The sequence below is a fragment of the Macaca fascicularis genome, chromosome 4 (genome assembly GCF_037993035.2).
Source record: "Macaca fascicularis isolate 582-1 chromosome 4, T2T-MFA8v1.1".
NCBI classification, from domain to species: Eukaryota; Metazoa; Chordata; class Mammalia; order Primates; family Cercopithecidae; genus Macaca; species Macaca fascicularis.
The window spans coordinates 91,946,556-91,970,840 of NC_088378.1; the positions used below are offsets into that span (position 1 = coordinate 91,946,556).

Here is a 24,285-nt window from a genome sequence, read left to right on the forward strand (position 1 = left end):
TTCTTTTTATTGATTTAGAATTGCACAAGGAATTCTTAGAGGGGAGAGTGGAGAGACTTGAGATGTTAACCCAAAAGGCTCAATTTGTTTGTAATCATCTGCTGGATTATTGGGTTCCTTTTAGTAAGTATTGTTTTAGGCACAGAAATTTCTTGTGTTGGTTTATGTTTCTCAGTGATACCGGAATAAAATCATTAGTTTAAAAATGATAAATTGTTGAGCTTCCATACATCCCTATGTATGTTAGTAAACTCAGTAAACTAACAAAATTACCCTTCCTACATGATAAACTACCTACAATATAGCTTTGTTAATCAGATTATGGAAATTTGTCAATTTGGCAGAGACGAAGTTGCATTCTTGAAAAATTAGGCTGAAATATAAACATACTTGTTACTTCAAAAAAGTTCGAGAGTCATTCATAAATGGTTTAATGTGAAAAGAAGTCCAAATGATTATTAGGACTATATAGATGGCATCATGTTTTGTCCCTAAAAATTGTTAGGAATTAAGCAGAGACTCTGCCAGTAGAATTCTAATTTTAGTAGTATGTCAGAATACATCCACTAATTATTGCACTACTTTAAGGGTGGGTTGCAGAGGTTGGCATGCAGGTAATTGTACCCAACTGGTACCAATGGGAACAATTCTAAAACAGTTTGGGCTTAAATATATTCAATACCACTGGATGTATGACGGCTTACTTCATGACGTCCTCAGTATATGAGAGGAAAAGAGCTTATTTATAAAACAGGGAACATAATATTTTGGCATTTTATTAGTATTAGACAATAATATTGCCATAAGAAACACTATTAATTTGGAATTATAAATAGACATAACTCAGCACATGTTACTGATAGGTGAGTGCTAATTATGGAAGATGGTTAGTATTCAGACTTTGACATTATTCCAGGTGATTGTGTCAGAGAAGCTAGATTTGTACTTTACATTGGATTTGTGCTTTCAGCTATTTCTAAATGTACCATTCTGATTATTCTTGAATAATGTGCATGGATTTCCATTACTCTGTGGTCTAAGAATGGATATTGGCTTTCAAAGTTTTTATTTTAAGCAGTTATACATGCACATTCCTTTTTTAATTTTTATTTTGATTTTGAGATTTCACTACAAAATTGTTTGTTTTTTTAAAAACACAGACCTGAATGATTGTTATCTTTTTCTAAGTAGTACTCTGGAATGCTGTACAATGATAACTGCTAATGTTCATAATACTTTTGGAATGCCTCTTTGAAGATTATGTATAGAACCTACAAGCAATTTTTTTAAGTATCATAATGGTGACATTTCAGGAAAAATCCTTTCAGGTGTATATTAACTTTTGAGAATAATCAGAATGAGAATATTGATCCAATTAGTATTCTTATTCAATAATAGTTCACAAAATACTTGTTCAAATCTGTTATTGCCAGTGAAGAAAAAGGATAGAAAATTACCTACAAGACATAACTATCAAGCAATAAATTGATTTTAAATTCACCTTGTAGTTGAAAGTAGTTGAGCAGTTGCAGCATCATTGCATAAATATATAGTCTAAAAGTGTGCACGGAAAGATAAATAACATTCATATTCATTTGAATACAGGCATACCCCAAAGATATTGCAGCTTTGGTTCCAGACAACCACAATAAAACAAATATTACAGTAAAGCAAGTCACATGAATTTTTTGGCTTCTCAGTGAATATAAAAGTTATGTTTAAGGCCAGGCCCGGTGACTCATGCCTGTAATCCCAGCACTTTGGGAGGCCGAGGCGGATGAATAGTTTGAGCTGAGGAGTTTGAGATCAACCTGGGCAATGTAGTGAGCCCTTGTCTCTACAAAACATTAAAAGAAAAATTAGCCAGGCACGGCGGCACACTCCTGTGGTCCCAGCCACTAGGGAGGCTGTGGTGGGAAGATTACTTGACCCTGGGATGTTGAGGCTGTGGTGAGTTGTGATCATGCCGCTGCACTCCAGCCTGGATGATGGAGTGAGACCCTGTCTCAAAAAAAAAAAAAAAAAGAAAAGAAACGAAACTTGTGTTTACACTATACTGTAGCATATTAAGTATGCAATAGCATTATGTTTAAAAATTTGTATACCCTAATTAAGAAATAACTTTATTGCTATTAAATGTGAATGATCATCTGAGCCTTCAGAGAGTCATAATCTTTTTGCTGGTGGAGGGTCTTGCCTTGATGTTGACAGCTGCTGACTGAGTAGAATGGTGGTTACTGAAAGTTGGGTGAGTGTGGTAATTTCTGAAAATAGGACAATAATGGAATTTGCAACATCAGTTGACTCTTCCTTTCATGAGAGATTTCTCTGTAGCATACAATGCTGTTTGACGGCATTATATGCACAGTAGAACTTCTTTCAATATTGGAGTCAATCCTTTCAAACCAGGTTGTTCCTTTATCAACTGAGTTTATGTGATATTCCAAATCTAAATATTCTAAATTATTGTCGTTTCAACACTATTCATAGCATCTTCACCAGAAGTAAATTTCATCTCAAAAAAACACTTTCTTTGCTCATCCATAAAAAACAATTCTTCAGTCATTCAGGTTTTATCATGAGATTGCAGCAATTCAGTCCCATCTTCAGGCTCCACTTCTAATTCTAGTACTACTTGTTATTTCCACCACATCTGCAGTGACTTCCTCTGCTAAAGTCTTGAATCCCTCAGAGTCATCCATGAGAATTGGAATTAGCTTCTTGCAAACTCCCGTTAATGTTGATGTTTTGACCTCCTTCCATGAATCACAAATGTTCTTAGTGACGTCTAGAATGGTGAACCCTTTCCAGAGGTTTTCAATTTACTTTGCCCAAATTCATAAGAGGAATTATGGTCTAGGGTAGCAATAGCTTTAGGAAGTGCATTTTCTATATAATAAGACTTGAAAGTTTAAATTGCCTCTCTATGCATGGGCTGCAGAATAGATGTTGTGTTTGCAGGCATGAAAACATTGTCCTTGTACATCTCCATCAGAGCTCTTCAGCTGGCTAGGTGCATTGTCAATAAGCAGCAATAATTTGAAAGGAATCTTATTTTTCTGAGCAGTAGGTCTCGGTAGTGGACTTAAGATATTCAGTAAACCATGCTGTAAAGAGATATGTTATCACTCAGGCTGTGTTGTGTCATTCATAGAGCACAGACAGAGTCTATTTAGCATAATTCTTAAGGGATCTATGTTTTTCAAAATGGTAAATGAGTATTGGCTTCAGATTAACGTCACCAGCTGCATTAGACCTTTACAAGGGTCCTATTCTTTGAAACTTTGAAGCCAGGCGTTGACATCTCCTCTCTAGCTATGAAAGCCCTAGATGGCATTCTCTTTCTACAGAAGGCTATTTTGTCTCCATTTTTAATCTGCTCTTTAATGTAACCACCTTTATTTATGAGCTTAGGTAGATCTTCTCGATAACTTGCTGCTGCTTCTACATCAGTACTTTCTGCTTCACCTTGCATGTTATGTTATGTTGTGTTATGTTATGTTATGTTATGTTATGTTATGTTATGTTATTAGAGACAACTTTTTTCCTTAAACTTCACAGATCAGACTCTGCTAGCATCAAATTTTTCTTCTGCAGTTTCCTTACCTTTCCCAGCCTTTATAGAACTGAAGAGAATTAGGGCCTTGCTATGGATTAGGCTTTGGCTTAAGGAGATGTTGTGACTGGTTTAATCTATCCAGATCACTCAAACTTCCTCCCTATCAGCAAAAAAGACTTTTTTTTTGCTTTCTTATCATTTATCTGGTCAATAGTGTAGCACTTTTAGTTTACTTCAAGAATTTTTCCTTTGCGTCCACAACTTGGCTAACTGCCTGGTACAACAGGTCTAACTTTTGTCCTGTCTCGGCTTTCAATATTCTTTTCTCACTAAACTTAGCCATTTCAAGCTTTTGATTTAAAGAGATGTGTGACTCTTCCTTTGACTTGAACACTTAAAGGTTATTGTGGGGTGTTACTTGGCCTAATTTCAATAGTGTTGTGTCTCAGGGAATAGGGAGGTTTGGGGAGAAGCAGAGAGTCATGGGTATGGCCAGTCAGTGGAGCAGTCAGAACATATACAACATTTATTGATTAAGTTTGCCATCTTGTATGCAATTACAGTGGTAACATGAAAGATCATTGATCACAGATCAACATAACACATATAATAATGCAAAAGTTTGAAATATTATGAGCATTACTAAAATGTGACAGAGACACAAAGTGAGCACATTCTGTTGGAAAAATATGGTCCCAATAGAGTTGCTCGACAAGGGTTGCCACAAATCTTCAATTTGTAAAAAAAATGCAGTATCTTCAAAGTGCAGTAAAGCAAAGCACAATAAAATGAGATGTGCCGGTAATAAATTCTGATAAACTTATCTGAAAATATTTTGTATTCTTACAGTATGAAATAAGATAGAAGGTATCTTACATTACAAAAAAAGTCTACTCTACCATAAGAGGCTATTGGACTTATTTCTTCTGGATTCTTCTCTTAGATAGCAATACTCACTAGCATATATATTTTTGGAACCTTGGGTGTTTTTTAACCTTCCTGATCATTAGTTATTGCTAAATGGTCTCTGAGGACATTTCTAGATCTAAAATTTTATGACTGTAATATTCTTCAGTAAAATAATGTACAATTCTCTTTTCTGCTGAATATGTGACCCTTAGTGTTTTGTAGAAGTTGCTGGCTTTTAGAAATAAACAGTTTGATTCAGACTAAATGGAGAAAAAGACACAGATTTAGTGATTCAAACTACAGAAGTAAATGACATGATTGAGGTTGGAGATGAGGTATTTACTGGAACATGCATCTGAGGAGACCTTTAATTCTCTATTGTAAGTTTGCAGATGGAGTTTATAAAAGCATTTTCTAAATTTCTGCATCCCTTATATGAAGGCATTTTAGGCATAACGAATGGTACAAACTGGAAATAGAAGATAAGAATACAGTGGTATGTTGAAGCACAGATAAGTCCTTTAGAGCCAAAACTTCTCTGAGGATTTGAGCCTGTACCCACGCTGCCTTCAGCTCAGAGGCCATGATGTTCCCTCTTTCGCATATTCATCTCCCCATGCTCCACCTCTGCAGTCCATCAGATGGCCTGTGCACGTAATTAGAAAGTCTTGCTTCACATTATTGTTATACTCGGTTGCCTATTAAAATGTAAAAATAACATGTCATTTGTCTCTTTTCATGTATGCCTCACATATTTCATGCTTTTTCTTTTCTTTTTTTTTTTTTTTTTTTTGCGATGGATTCTCACTCTGTTGCCTAGGCTGAAGTGCAGTGGTGCCTTCTCAGCTCACTGCAACCTCCGCCTCCTGGGTTCGCATGATTCTCCTGCCTCAGCCTCCCGAGTAGCTGGTATTACAGGCGCCCACCACCACACCTAGCTAATTTTTGTATTTTTAGTAGAGACGGGGTTTCATCAGGGTGGCCAGGCTGGTCTCGAACTCCTGACCTCAGGTGATCCATCTGCCTTGGCCTCCCAAAGTGCTGGGATTACAGGTGTGAGCCACCACACCAAGCCTGTGCTTCTTCATACTTCATGTTTTGTGCTTTATCTTCCCTAAACCAGACTCCCAACACTCTTCTTCTCAGATCTTTGTACTGTTTACCTGGAAACCCACACTTTAACAACAGGCTCCTTTACCTCCTCACTTCCTCGCTGGATGTTCCCTTTACCACCTTGCTTTCCTGAGAAATGGCTCTCTGAACATGGGAACAGGCAAAGAGTTCATGACAAAGATGCCAAAAGCAATCACAACAAAAGCAAAATGTACAAATGGGATTTAATTAAACTAAAGAGCTTTTTCACAGCAAAAAAATATATATATCTCAACAGAGTAAACAAAGAACCTACAGAATGGGAGACAATATTTGCAAACTATGCATTTCACAAAGGTCTAATATCCAGAATCTTGAGGAACTTAAACAAATCTACAAGAAAAAAACAACCCCATTAAAAAGTAGGCAAAGGACATGAAGAGACGCTTTTCAAAAGAACATACATACGGCCAATAAGCATATGAAAAAAAGCTCAATATCACTGATCATTAGAGAAATGCAAATCCAAACCATAACGAGTTACCATGTCACACCAGTCAGAATGGCTATTATTAAAAAGTCAAAGAATAACAGATCCTGGCAACGGTGTGAAGCAAAGGAAATGCTTATACACAGCTGGTGGGAGTATAAATTAGTTCAGCCATTGTGGAAGCACTATGGAGATTCCTCAAAGAAATAAAAGCAGAAGTACCATTTGACCCAGCAATCCCATTAGTGGGTATATACCCCAAAGAACATAAATCATTTTACCACAAAGATACATGCACACATTTTTTGGCTTATTGGAGCGCTATTCACAATAGCAAAGACATGGAATCAACCTAAATGCCCATCAATGATACACTGGATAAAGAAAATGTGGTACTTATACACCATGGAATGCTATGCAACCATAAAATAGAATGAGATCACATCCTTTGCAGGAACATGGATGGAGCTGGAGGCCATTATCCCTAGCAAACTAATGCAGGAACAGAAAACCAAGTACTATATGTTCTCGCTTATAGGTGGGAGCTAAAATGATGAGAGCACTTGAACACAAAGAGGGGCACAACAGACACTGGGGCCTAGTGTCCATGTGTTCTCATCTCCACCCCAGAGGCTGGAGGATCAGAGGAGGAAGAGGAGCAGAAACAGTAACTATTGTGTACTAGGCTTAGCTTCTGGGTGATAAAATAATCTGTACAACAAACCCCCATGACATGAATTTACCTATAAAACTACCTTGCACATGTACCCCTGAACCTAAAATAAAAGTTTAAAAACAACAACAACAAAATAATAAAGTCACAAGGGAAAAGGTTTCACAAATTTTGGAGACAAGGAGGATTTTAAAAATTCTTTTCAGTAAAATATACTAAATAGCAACTTTAGTTATAAACGGAGCTTCGAAGTTTGTTGAATTTAAGGAACTCAGAATCTCTTAGGTTTGCTATTTTTTTTTGAAAAGCAGAAAACACCTAAACACAATGATTCCATTTTGCTTGTGATTCTTTTTTTTTTTTGTCCTTGCTATAAATGTTGTGTGATTTTTGATACTATAGATACTTTTACAGAAAAAAAATGCTAAATAAAAATGGTTGGAAATACCGTTTTAATTATTTATCTCTCATTCTAAAAGAAAAAAGATTCATAGTGTAACGTTTCTTCAAGTCCTTGGTATCATTTTGGAAACAGAGTTATTTCTTTGAAAGGTCAGCACCAGAGATATAAATTTAGAAGTCATTTGTGTAAAACATGATTGTCATATCCTTAAGAATACTAGAAACTTGAGGGGATGACTATATGGGGGAAAAGAATGAATGATTATGGCTGAATCTTTATCATTTCTGCTGTCACAAAGAATAAGAAGTAACAGTAAAATATAATAAAAGGAAGGGTAAGAAAAATGAAAGGACTGTCTAAATGTTACAAAATAATACAGAAGTAAAGTAGTAGGAACAAAAGCCATATTGCTATGAAAGAAGTTAACACATCCATCTTCTTTATTGTTACCTGCAAGGAAGAATTGAATTCCAATGGTTCTTGGCCAGAGATAACTTGTGTCAACTTCAGATTACTTATTCTAGCATTCAAGACCATTCATAATCTGAAATTCAGCAACCAATACTGATCTTCTATAGTCCTTCAAGCTAATGTTTGTCATCTCCCCAGTACAGATTTTGAGACCTCTATTCTATGATTGATTCTTTACTCCACTCTTTTCCTTATTTGAGTTCTACCAAGGCCCCATCTTAAGCCTCACCTAATTCATGTTGTTTTCCCTCAGTGCTTTAGTGATCAGTGTGCCACTGCTTTTGTTTTTAATCTGAACCTCCTTTAAGTTATTTATTTGCATCCTTTTGTCTTCTCAATGAGACTGTTTCCCAGTGAGCATTTCCAGGGCAAGATCCATGTTTGTTATTTGCTGCTTAATTCATTGAGCACTCTCAAGCTTCAATACATTATCAAAAATGAGTAATTTGGAATAAGCTATCCCTAAGGTACTCATCAGAGCTAAAGTGCACTAGATCTTGAATGTTCCATATGTAGTAAATCCTATAAAACATTTTACTATATCTCAGGAAAAATTAAAGCATACTTGGTTAACCTGGTTACAGCAAATTCTTGATCATTTATAATCAAAGAAAGATTCATGTTCTCACCAATATCTGTTCATATATTTCCCATAATAAAAGGACCTGGTATGTTGAATGCATACAAATGCTGTTTTGCTATTAATAGTTTTGTGATAAAATTATAACACCCTTATTTTATCAGTGCAATCTTTTCAGATGTAAATATGCTATTCATTTCATTGACTTGATAACTCTGTTGGTGCTCAGTATATATAGCAGCGGGCCCTGTGGTTCAGTCCAGACCTTACCACCTATTAGCAGTATGAACTCATCCATGGCTTTTAATCTTACTGAGTTCATTTCTTTATCTGTTAAATGGATAATAACGCTGCCTTCTTCACTGGGTTGCTGACAGAATTGAGATAATCCATGTAAAGTATGAAGCCTAGTGCCTGACACACAGTGCTAGATACAGTGATTAGTCACTGTAATAAGGTATTTGTCAGATTTAACAATGCCACAAGAGCAAAATCTCTGCAGTTTCTACATGTTAATTTTATGGGTGCTATTTCTGTTAACTTTTAAAACTATTTGCACCTAGTATTTTATGTGGTATTTTGATCATAAAATAGTAGGTTCTTTTCATAGTTATGTAGAATTGAATTGGCTAACTTTTCAGTGTTCCACTGCTTATAATTTTATAGTGACAAAGTGGGTTCAAATTGGAACTAACTATCCCTTACGTGGCTTTCTTTTATTATATGATGCAAGATGTTTGTATCACAAAATGAATTCAGAATGCCTGTCTCTAAATCTTTAGGAGTCAAATCAGAGTTAACTACCAGGTAGAGAAAAGTCATGAAACTAAAACTGATATATAGTTTCTAAGGGATACTTCTAAAATAAACTTTTGTAAATGATAAGGTATCCCGTACACCATTTTACTACCTATGCCTATTCCCAGATTTCACTTAAGAAACATTATAAATTTATAGCCTGACCACATTGTGTCCTAAACATTGAAGGCAAACCGTATTGTAGGATTTCATTGTAACCACAGAGAAATTGTAACAAGCGCAAAACCGCAGAACCAAGTAAGTAGTAGATCCGGGAATAGAATTGAGAAGGCTCTGATTCCTCCTCACATACTGAGACCACAGGGTTCTGCTCCTTCTGAACATAATGACAGCTCATCCAATGTTTCTAGACCATCGGTATGTGATACATTAGGAGCAAACCATACAGCACTCTCCAAAGGCTCACAGTCTTTACTTTCTAAAGGCCTGCTTGGAAACCAGAGAAGCAGGAGGAGCCATTACAAGCACCTCATGATTATTGACTGATATTTGTGTTTGGGGTATGTAGTTGCTATGACGAAGTTTGCTTCTCTGCTAGGTTATAAAAATGTAATTTGTAACCATAGAAATGGTTTTACCAGTTTCTAGTAACATTTTTATAATTAGTAATACAGCTAGCTAAAGTGTTTCCTTGGAGGATGAATGGCATCATACATAAAAGGAGTAGAAAAAGTTTATGTTCCCTTCAAGAATTGATCCCACTATCCCATTTTACTTTTAAATTGTTGCTTCTTTTTGTCTTTAGTGATTTACAGAGCACTGAAATGGTTGTTTTAAATATTTTGTCTTACAATATTGTTGCTGTTTGGGGAATGAATTTGCCAACCTCTTCACTGTGTCATGCTAGAAGTAGACTTATTTTTATTACTATTTTATATGGATAAAAATTGCTTGTATTTCCCAACATTTTACCATTTTATTATACATAGACCTTTTAAACTGGTATTATTTTTGTTCTTTCTGAAATATGCCTTTTAGAAGTTTCTTTAGTAAAAGTATTTTGATTTTTATTTATCTAAAGATGTCTTAATTTTATTTATTTTTAATTTATTTTTATTATTATACTTTAAATTCTGGGGTGCATGTGCCAAATGTGCAGGTTTGTTACATAGGTATACATGTGCCACGGTGGTTTGCTGCACCCATAAACCCATCGTCTACATTAGGTGTTTCTCCTAATGTTATCCCCCCCAACCCCCCACCCCCAAACAGGTCCTGGTGTGTGATGTTCCCCTCCCTGTGTCCATGTGTTCTCATTGTTAACTCCTACTTATGAATGAGAACATGCTGTGTTTGGTTTTCTCTTCTTGTAATAGTTTGCTGAGAATGATGGTTTCCAGCTTCATCCATGTCCTGGCAAAGGATATGAACTCATCCTTTTTATGGCTGCATAGTATTCCAGAGCATATATGTGCCACATTTTCTTTATCCAGTCTATCATTGATGGGCATTTGGGTTGGTTCCAAGTCTTTGCTATTATGAATAGTCCTAGAATAAACATACATGTGCATGTGTCTTTATAGTAGAATGGTTTATAATCCTTTGGTTATATACCCAGTAGTGGGATTGCTGGGTCAAATGGGATTTCTGATTCTAAATCCTTGAGGAATCGTCACACTGTCTTCCACAATGGTTGAACTAATTTACACTCCCACTAACAGTGTGAAAGCGTTCCTATTTCTCCACATCCTTTGCAGCGTCTTGTTGTTTCCTGACTTTTTAATGATTGCCATTCTAACTGGCGTGAGATGGTATCTCATTGTGGTTTTGATTTACATTTCTCTAATGACCAGTGATGATGAGCTTTTTTTTCACATGTTTGCTGGCTGCATAAACCTTACTGTTGAAGAATAGCTTTGTCTAGGATGACAGTTATTTTCTCTTAGCCCTTTGAGTATATTATTTACCTGCCTGTGGCTTCTATTGTTACTATTAAATAATTTTTAAAAATCTGTAGATGTTTAAATGGCTATAGAGTACTTATGTGCCAGTCATTGCACTGAGCACTTAACGTTTATCACTTCATTTAATCCTGCTAACAACCTTATGGTAATAGGCTGTTACTATTCTCATTTTTCTGATAGGAAATCAGAGGCACAGAACAGTTAAGAATGCACAGTATGTAAGGAGGACTAGATTGATCCCAGGAGCTCTGACTCCAGAGCCTATGCTCTGTAATAAACCAGTATGACAGCCAAGTAAATACTTGTAAACCAGTATGACAGCTTGTAAACCAGTATGACAGCCAAGTAAATACTTAAAAAGAAGGATAAAAGATGGTTAACAGTACTAAATATTAAAATTACTATAAAGCTGTAGGAATTAAAGCAGGGAGGTATTCTTTTCTTTATAGATTAGTAAGATAATCATTATTGTTAGACTATATTACTGAGCAGTACCGATGTGGTATACCTGTGTGCCTGTGTCCTCATCTATTAGATGAGAATAATAATAGTATTTACTTCATAGAGTGGTTGTGAAGAGTAAGTGTGCATGTGTAATATCTTATAAAGGAAAACGTATTTGTTGTCATCAGCAGTAGTAGAATAAAATAAGAAAGCACAGAAACAGACCCTAGTATGTATCAGAATATAGTATCTAAATATAGGTGATGAGGAGAAGGATGGACTGTTAAATAAATGGTGCTGGCATAGTTGGGTGATTATATAGAAAACAGAAATTTTGGTATAGCTTGCTTTTTTAAAATCTATGTCCTAACAGTAAAAGTATACCAGATTTAGAGGTTAACTATTTTCTAAATCTATAATATAATTAGAAGAAATTTTTCATTAATAGTTAAATAAATATATGTAGAGGAGACTGTTGTAAGCATTTCATCGAAGGAGAAACCATAAATAAAAGGATTGAAAGATCTAACCACATAAAAATTTAAAATTTATTTGTGAAAACAATTAGGAACACTGTCTAAATAATTAATGGTACAGTGTACTACATTAGAAAAACTATTTGCAACATATGTAACAGAAGGTACTATTCTTATGAAATAACATAGAAAACAACTATAGCAATAGAAAAATGAGGGGATTTAGGATCTCCTTCAAACATTTATCATTTCTTTATGTTGGGAACATTCTGAATCTTCTCTTCCAGCTATTTTGAAATACACCTGATTTTATCATTACATATTGATGCATGTATCAAAACGTCGTATGTACCCAACAGATATGTACAACTATTATGTATCCATAATAATTAAAAATTTCAAAGATAGCAGTTTAATTAGAAAAGGAAAATCAAAGAAAGTGATGCTGCTTAAAGACATAACCTAAAATAAGAAATGTGTTTTTATACCAGCACCAAAGATGGATAAAAGAAGTTGGTGACTCTAGACTTTTATGGGCATAATAAAGTAATAAAAATGAAAAAAAAAACAATAGAAAAATGAACAAATGAACATATAATCTTACAGAAAGAATTACAAATGACGAATAGACAGATAAAGATGCTAGGCTACACTAGTAATAAAAAGAAATAAATAAAAAGTTAATACCAGCTTTCACCTATGACTTTTATAGTAATTTAGAAAGATAGTCTACCCAGGATAAATATATAATTATATATAAATTAACAAAATTGAAGGGAAATAACAGACTTACAGAGTTTTTTTTTTTTATTGTATCAGAAGGAAAAGAGAGAAAACTCATCTGCCTTGTGATATCAGGGGGTAGTGGTTTGAGACTGTCCTTGAATTAGAATGTTGACAAGAACTGAGAAATGAGTGCAAGGTTTAACATTCTCTGTTATGAGACGTTTGACATCGGGGGAAGAAGTTAAGTAACTATAGCTTTGATTTTGTCATAGTCAAGGGAGGTGGTTTTAAAATCAGGTAGTCCTGAAAATGCTTGGGGACAGGAAAGGACCAGTGGTAAAGGAGAAATTGGAGTTGTTAGTATAGAGAGGTGCAGTTGATTCAGTAAGGTCCATAGGGAGATTCAAAACAAGGAAGCAAAAATCCTTCTCACAAGTTGAGGAAGAAAATAGAAATAAAAGTACAAAATATTTTAAGGTAGGGGGAAACTGAGAAGGTTAATATTATTCTCTCTAGCATTGATCTTAGTGACGTAGTGACTGGTAAGAGACTTGGGAGAACAGGAGAATAAAAGAAGGTTTGTGAAAGCTGCTGCTGTGGTCTAATCATTACTATTACATGTTAAGTTGTGTATGTTGAAATGTAGTTGCCATTGTGAAAGTATTAAGAGATGGGGCCTTTTGAGAAGTGATTAAGCCATGAGGCCCCATCCTTCATGAATGTTTTATCAGTGCCGTTATAAAAGAGACTGAAGAAAGCATGTTTACCCCTTCTCCCATGCAAAGATGTAACAAAAAGGCACTATCCATGGGGAAAAGACCCTCACCAGACACGGAATCTGCTGACACCTTAATCTTGGACTTTCAGCCTCCAGAGCTGTGAACAATAGATTTTTATTGTTTATAAATTACCCGGGCTGAGGTATTTTGTGATTGCACCTGCTTTGGAGATTGTGTTGTGGATCAGTAACAGATGAAAACAAATATTTCAGGATATTATTGAGATCCTGGCTGAGATTCAATAGCATTGATTTATGTGCTATCTTAATAGAAAAGGAGATTCGGAATGATGGAGAACAAGGGGACAAGGGTGTCTAAGGAGACAGCCAATACACTGTTTCGATAACTGTCTTTGCATACAGAGATGAAGCTAGATGGGAGAAATGGAAGGGCCACAATGAAGATCTGACTGTATCTTTCACTACACCCTTACATTTACTACCACGTTATAGCCAAACAGGGCTTTTAAACTATTTTTTAAACACTTTTTCTTTTTTATCTTTCACCTCAGTTATTTTGCTTCTGTTTTTCCTCAGCTTATAAAACCCTACATCTCTACTTTTGAAATTATAACTATTCATTAAAACTCAGTTCATTGGTTGCTTTGTCTTTGATCACAGCCAGAAGTGATATCTGTCCTCGGAACACCTATCATTCCTTGTTTATACCTCTTTTATATTACTTTTTATTTACTTCAAAAATTTTTGTTTCTACTAAAAGTTAAATTCCTTAAGGAAAGGGAACATATTTTGGTCATTTTGTGTTATTTCACGGTGCCAACACAATGCCTTTTCTGTAGTAAGCATGTAGTAAATATTTGTTGAACAGATATTATATTACATATTTATACTTAAACAGCAAGACAGAACCTTTAAAAGGAAATATGTTTTCCTATTTCTATGGGCTAATTTTAAAAGTTTATTTTTAAATAACATTTTATTAGCCTCTTCTAATATGAATGTTTGTGTCCCGTAGGTACGGCATGAATTGCCTTATTCAGTTTGAAGACTTTGCCAATGTGAATGCGTTTCGTCTCCTGAACAAGTATCGAAACCAGTATTGCACATTCAATGATGATATTCAAGGTAACAACATTTTCACTGCATATGGATCAATAACATGTCAGAAATTAGTTCATAATTTTAATAATGATTCAAATTCAATCAATATATGCTGAGTACCTTTCAAATTCCAGGAAGTATGCTTGCTGATGTCATGTACTATTTCTCATCTAGTTGAATATATTTGAGAAAAGTACTCTCTGACTCTATAATATACCATATTATCCATTAGCTAGAAAATAAGCTCCAAGAAATCTGACAAAATCCCTGGTGATTATGGCTAAACAAAGAAGGAAATGTATGAGACCATATTATTCATTGTTTAAAAATAAAAGTGAATATACTTCTCTCTTCAGACTATCTTAGGCATAATTTTTATGCTTTACCCCAGCAGGAGCTGCATTTTACTATTTGTCTTTGATTGTAGATGCTTGGCTACCTGCTTTTGTCTAAGCTGCCAAATTTTTTCCTCTTTAAGTTCTAGTTTTTTAATCCTCTCCAGATCCATGCAGAGCCCACCCCCAATACACGTCTTATTATGAGAATCTTAGGGATTGGAAGGTAGGGGGAAAGCACAGGTAGATGTGCTGAGGAGAAATACCATAAAGAGTTTTTGCAAATTGAAATAAGATTGGAAATGGCTTCCATTTCACTAATTCCAATGACTGTTTTTCAGTGTTTATCTTACTTGAATTTTCAGCAGCATTCCACATTCCACATTGTTGACTCACGTTGTTTCTTGAAATACTCTTTTTTGTTGGCTTCCATGTCACGGCATTCTGCTGATTTCTTCTTACCTCTTTGGCTATTTGCCTTTCCTTTTTCCTTTCCTGTCTAGCTATTAAATGACAAAACACTTCATTTTTAAATGACCTGCTCAGTGCCAGGTCCTTTTCTTTGTGTTCTGCTCTATGTTCTTAGGTATATACTCCAAGTCCACACATTCAGTTAGCAAATTTATATTGCCAGTTCAGACTTCTTTGTATTCCAGGTCTATATACCCATGTCTTTATTTAAAATCTCCTCTTAGGCACCTGCAATCCCAACACTTTGGGAGGCCAAGTCAGGCAGATCGCTTGAGCATAGGAGTTCGAGACCATCCTGGGCAACATGGCAAAACTCTGCCTCTGCAAGAAAATATAAAAATTAGCCTGGCATGATGGTGTGTGCCTGTAGTCCCAGCTACTCGGGAGGCTGAGGTGGGAAGGATTGGGTGCCTTGAGCCCAGGAGGTCAAAGCTGCAGTAAGCCATGCTCATGCCACTGCACTCCAGCCTGTGTGACAGAGCGAGGCCCTGTCTCAAACAACAACAACAGCAGCAGCAGCAATAACAACAAAACTCCTGTTGGATATCTCAGTTATCTCATACTTAACCTGCTCCCAAATCAAACTCTTATTTCCTCACCAAACCTGACCTTCATCCAGTGTTCTCATTTTCAGTGAATTGCTGATAGCTCCCTCTTCAGCTTTCCCGCCAAATACAGTCTGTCACTAAACCTTTCTCATTTCCTGTCATCAAAATCTGTGTTTTTCGTAGAGTTCTCCTCATCACCCTAGTGTAAATTACTATCATCTAAGTAATCTATACACATTTACTCTTGCTTCCCTTTCTTATATGTTTTCTGCATAATATCTCTACAGTTTGTCAGATGTAGATCTAAGTGCTGAGGTTTTTGTGGTGAACAGAGATAGTTTTCTTTTTGCTATAGAAATCTGATCTTATTATTTCTTCCTCAAAATAATTTGATGGATTTTCATTGTACTTAGGATGATGGGTTTTCATTGTACTTAGGATAAAGATGAAAATCCTGAATGTGGTCAAAATGCGTGGTCTGACCCCTGTTTCTCTCTTCAGCCATTCTAGCCACACATCCCTTCTCATGTCCTGAAATGATCTAAAGAATTAAACATGAAGGAGTTGGGAGAGTTGAACTAAGGAGTTGGTAGGTTGGCTCGGGTAGGTTTGCATTTGGAAAGATTACACTGTCTTCAGTCTAGAGAACAGGACTGAATTGGAGAACAGGACTGAATTTGAAGGCTATTGCTGAAATCCATGATGATGGCATCTTGCTCTAAGAAAGTGCTAATGAAGTTAGAAGTAGACAGATAATTAGTTGTTGATAGTGAAGGTGAAGAAGGATCCAAGGATGGAGCCTAGGCTTTTGCCTCGAAGAACTAGAAGAATGGCAGGGCAGAAACTGAAATGGATAAAGTAGGAAACACTCTTACATGTAGATGTTAAGAGCATGGACTATAGAGTCATACTGATTTGCTTCGCCCTTTACTAGCTATGGACTTTGACCAATCTACATAACTTCTCTGAGTTTAATTTCTTACCTATGGCAGAAAGTTACATAACAGCTTCTATTTTTTTCTTTGAAACAATAGATCAGAAGTTTGAGGAAAACAAAAAATATATGTAATAGTCTCCAATTTTTCTTTGAAATAACAGGATTGGAAGTTTGAGGAAAATTTAAAAAAAAAACAGATCTGAAAGAACTATTGTAGAGAACTAGAGAGCCAACGGATTATGAAACATAAAAGGATTCAGTCAGCGGACACTGCAGATTTAGTTGAAATTAATATCGTAAATGTATCATGATGCTGGCTGAGCAGCTTGAGTTCAACAGTTCAGGAAGAGGCAAGGCCACAGTGAACAGCTGGATTCATCTATGTTAGATATTTTATTGTATTTGTGCAAAGAAAGGACAATGGGATAAGAGCTAAGGTTAAAGTGATGACCATGACACTAAGCTGGATAGAGAAGGAAGTGAAGATAAAAAGACTGTTAGATGGGGGAAAGGCCTTGACATTCCAGTAGGGTTGAAGCATGGGTATAATAAGGATGATTGAATAAGAGACCTGAGAAGATAGGAGACTGTAGATCACGAGTAAAGTATTCTAATGTAGTACTTTCAAGGTTGGTTCTGAGTGATGGCAAGCACCAAGATGAAATTTAGAAGTCGGCCAAAGTGGAATAAAGGTGAATGCTACTGGAAATGAGATGATCAAAGAAAATTTAAATGTAAAATGGGGATGATAATGTTTCTCTCATGGAGTTTACATTGCAGACAAAATAATTATTTGTAGAAATATCCTATAAACTGAAAGGTACTTTATAAATAATAATTTTTAGGCCAGGCACAGTGGCTCACACCTGTAATCCCAGCACTTTGGGAGGCCAAGGTGGGCGGATCACGAAGTCAGGAGTTTGAGACCAGCCTGGCCAATATGGTGAAGCCTCGTCTCTACTAAAAATACAAAAATTAGCAGGGCATGGTGGCGCATACCTGTAGTCCCAGCTACTAGGGAGGCTGAGGCAGAAGAATCACTTAAACCCGGGAGGCAGAGGTTTCAGTGAGCCAAGATCATGCTTTGCAGTGTAGCCTGGGCAATAGAGTGAGACTGCATCTCAAAAAAAAAAAAAGAAAAAGAAAAAAGAAAAAATATATACATAAAATAATTTTTTAAATTCACTGTGCTTAAATATTTAGTATTGCAGCTATATACATTTAATGACTTTAAAAATCCTGAGTCTTTATTTCTTTTGAGATACATGAAAGTAATTGGTCAAATCTTTCTTTTCCCCAAATTCTTTGTGATGTTAATAACATTGTTCCTTCAGTGCCAACTTTCATGACAAAACCTGCTTAAGTTATATAAACTGTATTTTATTCTTTTTTATTAAATTTCTTTTTGAGTATTTATAAAAAGTGGATATTTATAGGATTTCAGAAATGGAATAATCTGGAAATTTCCAGGTGTTAAGAATTGTGAGCTATAGAAAGACAGCCTGATTTTAATGTTATTTGCATTAGTCTATTTTCACACTGCTACAGAGAATTTTCCTGAGACTGGGTAATTTATATAAAGGAAAGAGGTTTAATTGACTCACACTTTCTTATGGCTGGGGAGGCCTCAGGAAACTTACAATCATGGTAGAAGGCAAAGGGGAAGCAAGCACCTTCTTCACAAGGCAACATGAGAGAAGGAAGAACTTCCAACCACTTATAAAACCATTAGGTCTCCTGAGAACTCACTATCACAAGAACAGCATGGGTGAAACCGCACCCATGATCCAATCACCTCCCTCCTTCAACACATGGGGACTACAGGTCCCTCCCTCAACATGTGGAGATTACAACTCAAGATGAGATTTGGGTGGGGACACAGAGCCAAACCGTATCAGCATTGCATACTAACTTGAAGATACCATGTATAGTAATGATAAAGTGCCTTTGGTACTACAAATACATGCTTTGTAGACCAGTGTTTTTAAGTCACTTGTCAATTCATTTTGCAGTGTTCTCTAAAACAGCCGCCAGTAAACTGTTGAACAAAACTATAGAATTCCTTTAATATTGTATATCTTCTGATTTTGTGGGTCTCATGTAAATGTCCATACAAAGTTAAAGACCAGTATTAAATAATTTCAAATCATCATGCAGAGTTAATAGGAAACAGAATTCAGTTTAAGAAAACGAATGCTAAATTCAAATAATCAAACAAAACAAGCAATTAGGGTCAGGATTTCTATCCATCAAGGCCAGGAATTTAGAGGTCAGGCTCTGGGGTACATCAGAATTAAAGTCTGGAGCACAGGATATCAGAAGCAGGAGCCAAGCCTATGTCAAGAGCCGTGCATGAAGGAGCCCTGAGGATCCATAGCAGAATATTCCCCCCAAGCAGTTCACCACAGTAGAGGCGTTAAATAACTAGTTTTTCACCATGACTAATTTGGCCTAAAATATAATCTGCACATATAGAGTCTATTTATTTCCATATATGGATTTTAAACTATTACTGCCTTAGGAAACAAAAAGATAAGTTTGAGAAAAATATGTCTAATCTGTGACTAGAGAAAACCTTTGGCAAGTTATTGGGGTTCTGACTAGAAGTGACCAAACCATTTTGTGAGCGTCATATAAAATTGTGCCTTTATGACACATTTTCTCCGTATGATTCTTTTTTACCTTTTTAACCTTATATTCTTACCATTATGCCCACAGATGTAATACTTTCCTCTCTGCAGGCACAGAAATTGCATTCCAGTGCCAACAAAAATAATTATCTAACCATTACAGCCTTACCATGTAAATAAGTGTGTTTACACTGGACCCTTGGGTGGACTCTTTTCTTTTTTTTTTTTAACAGATGTATTATTTAAAGATATGATTTATGAAAAGTATTTGATGAAAATTACATATACTTAGAATTCTACTAAGTTACTTATCTAAAATAACTTTAATAATATAGATTTTGGTTCAAAATGTATTTTAGATATGAATGCATTCTCATTATAAATTATTTTAAACTGGAAAAAATGCACAAATTGAATCTATTAAGAAATTGGCCATGTAATTATATAATCTGAAGACAATCAGAATTCAGCAAATTCAGACTGAAAAAAATAAGGTTTCAAGCTCTAGTCATTTAAAGTAAGTTAAAAAAGAAATTTTTCTTTTCATAATAGCCTCTGGAATGGCTACTCTGTAACATGACACTCTAAATATTGCACATAGAAATTTTTGTCATAATAAACTAGTTTGACTGTTAGTATTTTTAAAAAATACATTTAATATATTAGGCTACATTGTTGTAAATATAGTGAAATCTTATACTGAATGCTTTGATAATTGAAAAGATCAAAATCACAAAAGAATGCCATGGCCAGTAAACATATTTTTGGAGTTTAGCCTTACTACTAAGTTTTTTAAAATTTATTAAACAGCAAGTGAGAAACTGATTTTCTGTAACTTCAACCTCTTTCTCTCTATTGCCTTCTTCCCCTTAGTCTATGACCATAGACCATATTTAAATTGCTTTAAGTCTTAAAATTATTGCCTCAATTCTAATTTCTTCCCTCCCGCAACCTGTGTCCTTCTTCCCTTAAAAACTTAAAAATAAGATATTTCCTTCAACTTTGTTTCCCTCCCACCTCATCTCCATCCTCACCCCATTCTTCCTTTTCTTATCTAAGCTTCTCCAAGGAGTACTCCACACCTGCTCTCCCTGTTCTTCACCTTTTATTTCTTCCTCAGAATACTGCCATACATCCTCAGCCCTAACATGCATGACACTAAAAACAGCTCTCTGATAGGTCACAAGTGATGTGATTGCAAGATCCAATAGCAATTTTTCATTTCCTTTCTTGATTGACCTTTGTTCTTTGTCACTACTTCTCTCTGTTTTCAGGTAACTATATGCTCTCTTACTTTCTCTTACCTCTTTGACCATTTTTTTTCTGTCATCTTCCCCATATCACATTTTTCTGCCCTCTATTCCTTAAATGTCCATGTTCATTTAGGTTCTGTCCTTTAGTCACTCACTCTGAATAATGTTATCATTCCTCATGACCTCAATGCAACTACGTTTTAAAATACTAAATATTTATCTGTGGTGCAGATTATATGTAACTATTTCTTGATATTGCCACCAGAGTAACACATAACAGGAAGCACAAGCTTTGTGCAAAAGCTCAAAATTGAACCTCCTAAATCGTTTACATACCCCCAGCCTCAAATCTCTCAAACCCATCACCCACCACTATTCGCTGAACCATCTGCTACCTATAATATAATTATATATAGCCATATATACCTATAGGTACTATTAGTATATAGTAGAAGGCCCTACATGATCTGACCCCAAAACTTCTCTAGCCTCATATGACTTTGCATTCTAATAATTTGTGTTTGCTTCAGCAGCACTGCACTACTCACAGTTTCACATGTGTTTTATGTTCTCTCTCCTTTTATGTTTTGGAAGGCTGGTTATACAGATGGAGCTTGTATTCTGAATCTTTACTGTAAGGTGACTTGGTTGGGCCATTTCCTTAGGTAATCTTCCTTTTCAGTCTCTTTGGATTCTTTCTCTTACGCTGCTGAGATTCCACAGAAAAGATTTTTCCAATCTCTCTCCTGATACTACCTTTCTGCCAGTGTTCTTTGAGTTAAGTAGAAGACTGGAGGGTCTCTGTATTGAGTATGTAAACTTTCAATTAATCTTATTTCCAATATGGCATCCTTGTCCTCAATTATGCCTGGTGTCTTATATTCCAGCGACCCTTTCCAGAAAATGAGCCTCAAGCTTTCTTTCAAAATTCCAGAGTGTGGGGAAATTGGCTATCTTCTAGAAGGAGAGGGAAGCAGATCTGGGTTTTAACTGATATATATATCAGTTAAATATATATGTATGATATATATATTTTTTTATTATTATTTTTTTTTAATTTTGAGACAGTATCTTTTCTTGTTGCCCAGGCTGGAGTGCAGCAGTGCAGTCATAGCTCACTGCAGCCTCAAACTCCTGGGTTCAAGTGATCCTACTGCCTCAGCCTCCCAGGTAGCTAGGAATTCAGGCATGGACCGTCACACCCAGCTAATTTTTTAAAAAGGTTTTTTGGGGGTAGAGATGGGTCTCTCTATGTTGCCCAAGCTGATCTCAAACTCCTGGATTCAAGCAATCCTCCTGCCTTGGCCTCCCTAAGTCCTGAGGTTACAGGGCATAAACCTCTGCTCCCCAGCCTTCTTAGCAGATTTTTGACCAGTTTCCTATATTCACCCTCTCCTTTAAACCACTTCCAGAGGCATTTGGTGCTGCCTATACCTGGGTTTTTGAGAGTTTTGCTGTATCAGTCTGGTCACTTATTCCCCACTGCTGGCCAACAATTCAGCTTTCTCAAGTCTGCTAAGTCAGTTTGCCATTTGCTCATTTAGAAGCCTGTCAGCTTCTAAAATATTGTTGCTACCCTTTTCTCTTAGTCTTTTTAATTTTTTTTCTTTTCAAAAAAGCAGTTTTCTATTGTTTTAGTAGAGTTTTTTGGGGAAAAGAATACTAATTGTGTGTTCAATCTTCCATTTTTCACAGGGAGTCATCCCTGCCTCCATGTCTTTGCATATGCTTTTCCTACTCATTGTGTCCTCCCGTCTGAGGTTCTGATACTCTTACATTAATCTTTCAATACTGTGTTCAGGGAGTATGCACTCTCAATGCCTTGACCTTTGCCTAAATTCACCCCCCCCCACTACTTCTAGTTCTTGTATTTTACCCAATCTATTTAGTAGCACACGAAGATTATAATTATTTGATTACATATTGATTTTCCTTACTAAATAGATATGTAATTTTTTTTTTTTTTTTTTAACACGGAGTCTGGCTCTGTCTCCCAGGCTGGAGTGCAGTGGCGCAATCTGGGCTCACTGCAAGCTCCGCCTCCCGGGTTCACGCCATTCTTCTGCCTCAGCCTCCCATGTAACTGGGACTACAGGCGCCCGCCACCACGCCCGGCTAATTTTTTTTTTTTGTATTTTTAGTAGAGATGGGGTTTCATCGTGTTAGCCAGGATGGTCTCGATCTCCTGCCCTCATGATCCACCCGTCTCAGCCTCCCAAAGTGCTGGGATTACAGGCGTGAGCCACCGCACCCGGCCTTATATATGTAATTTTAACTGGATTTCACAAATTATTGCATTAGTAGAGGCTATTCTTTGATAAAAGGTGAGACTTTTATTTAACAACCATATGTTGTTATGTTTATGTTTATGTTAAAGTTATAAGTTTCTAAAATGTTAAGAAAGATTCGATCTGTTTAGTATCTTGCTAACAGGGTTAAGTCCTCTTTAAAAGTGATAGTACAGGTGGGGCTCGGTGGCTCATGCCTGTAATCCCAGCACTTTGGGAGGCTGAGGTGGGCAGATCACCTGAGGTCAGGGGTGTGAGACCAGCCTGGCCAACATGGCAAAATGCTGTCTCTACTAAAAATACAAAAGTTAGCTAGGCATGGTGGTGGTCACCTGTAATCCTAGCTACTAGGGCAGCTGAGGCAGAAGAATCGCTTGAATCTAGGAGGCAGAGGCTGCAGTGAGCCAAGATCGTGCCACTGCACTACAGCATGGGCGACAGAGCGAGAGACGCCGGCTCAAAATAAAAATAAATAAAATTGATAGTACGAAGATAAACCTAAGCACACATTCTGTCTGATTTATAAAAAGCTTAGTTTTAAATCCTAAAGTAAAAGTTATTATGGAATAATTTATTGTAAAAATTTACAGTTTTATTAAATTTCAGTTTTCTACATGTATTCCCTTCTCTGCAATGAAATTTAAATCAAAGTAGTACCAGGCCATGTACAAGAATCATGTTCAAGTTAAATTTTTGATAGTGCTAAAAATATCTTTCTGATTTTATTAATTCTATAAATGGAAGATTAGTGTTTACATTATTTTCTCAGGAAATACGAAATACATCTTTAGGCTGGGTGCGGTGGCTCAAGCCTGTAATCCCAGCACTTGGGAGGCCGAGGCAGGCAGATCACGAGGTCAGGAGATCGAGACTATCCTGGCTAACATGGTGAAACCCCGACTCTACTAAAAATACAAAAAATTAGCTGGGCGTGGTGGCAGGCACCTGTAGTCCCAGCTACTTGGGAGGCTGAGGCAGGAGAATGGCATGAACTCGGGAGGTGGAGCTTGCAGTGAGCAGAGATGGTGTCACTGCACTCCAGTCTGGACGACAGAGCAAGACCCTGTCTCAAAAAAAAAAAAAAAATTGAAATATATCTTTAAATATAATGTGTGAACTTAACACATTTTGAGTTTTGAGTGATCTAGCATAACCATATGAAAATAAGGCACCAAATAGTTAGGATATTTTAGATTATTTTGTGTCTGACTGTAAATGTCCAATTCTATGTAAATAAAAATAATAATACAAATACAGTGACTGCTGATGATGCTTCAACTGGTTAAATCTTATAGAAACCCTTAAAATCATAGACTCTCACAGTTGGAAGACAGCTTAGAGTTCCTCAGATCCAAACTTCTGGCCAGTTTACTTCAAAAGAACCCAAGACAGAGATAGCTTGAGCTACTATTTCTGCGTAACTTCTTATTTAGTAAG

At 36.1% G+C, this 24,285-nt stretch overlaps 1 protein-coding gene across 2 annotated transcripts in view; it reads left to right on the forward strand.

The window, feature by feature from the left end:
• Positions 1–24,285, forward strand: part of ME1 (malic enzyme 1) — a 228,722-nt gene that overhangs the window by 174,221 nt on the left and 30,216 nt on the right. For both annotated transcript variants that reach the window (XM_045390294.3, XM_005552464.5), the window contains one exon: positions 14,301–14,410. In XM_045390294.3, the coding sequence (XP_045246229.1) occupies positions 14,301–14,410 (110 nt within the window). The remainder of the gene's footprint in view (positions 1–14,300; positions 14,411–24,285) is intronic.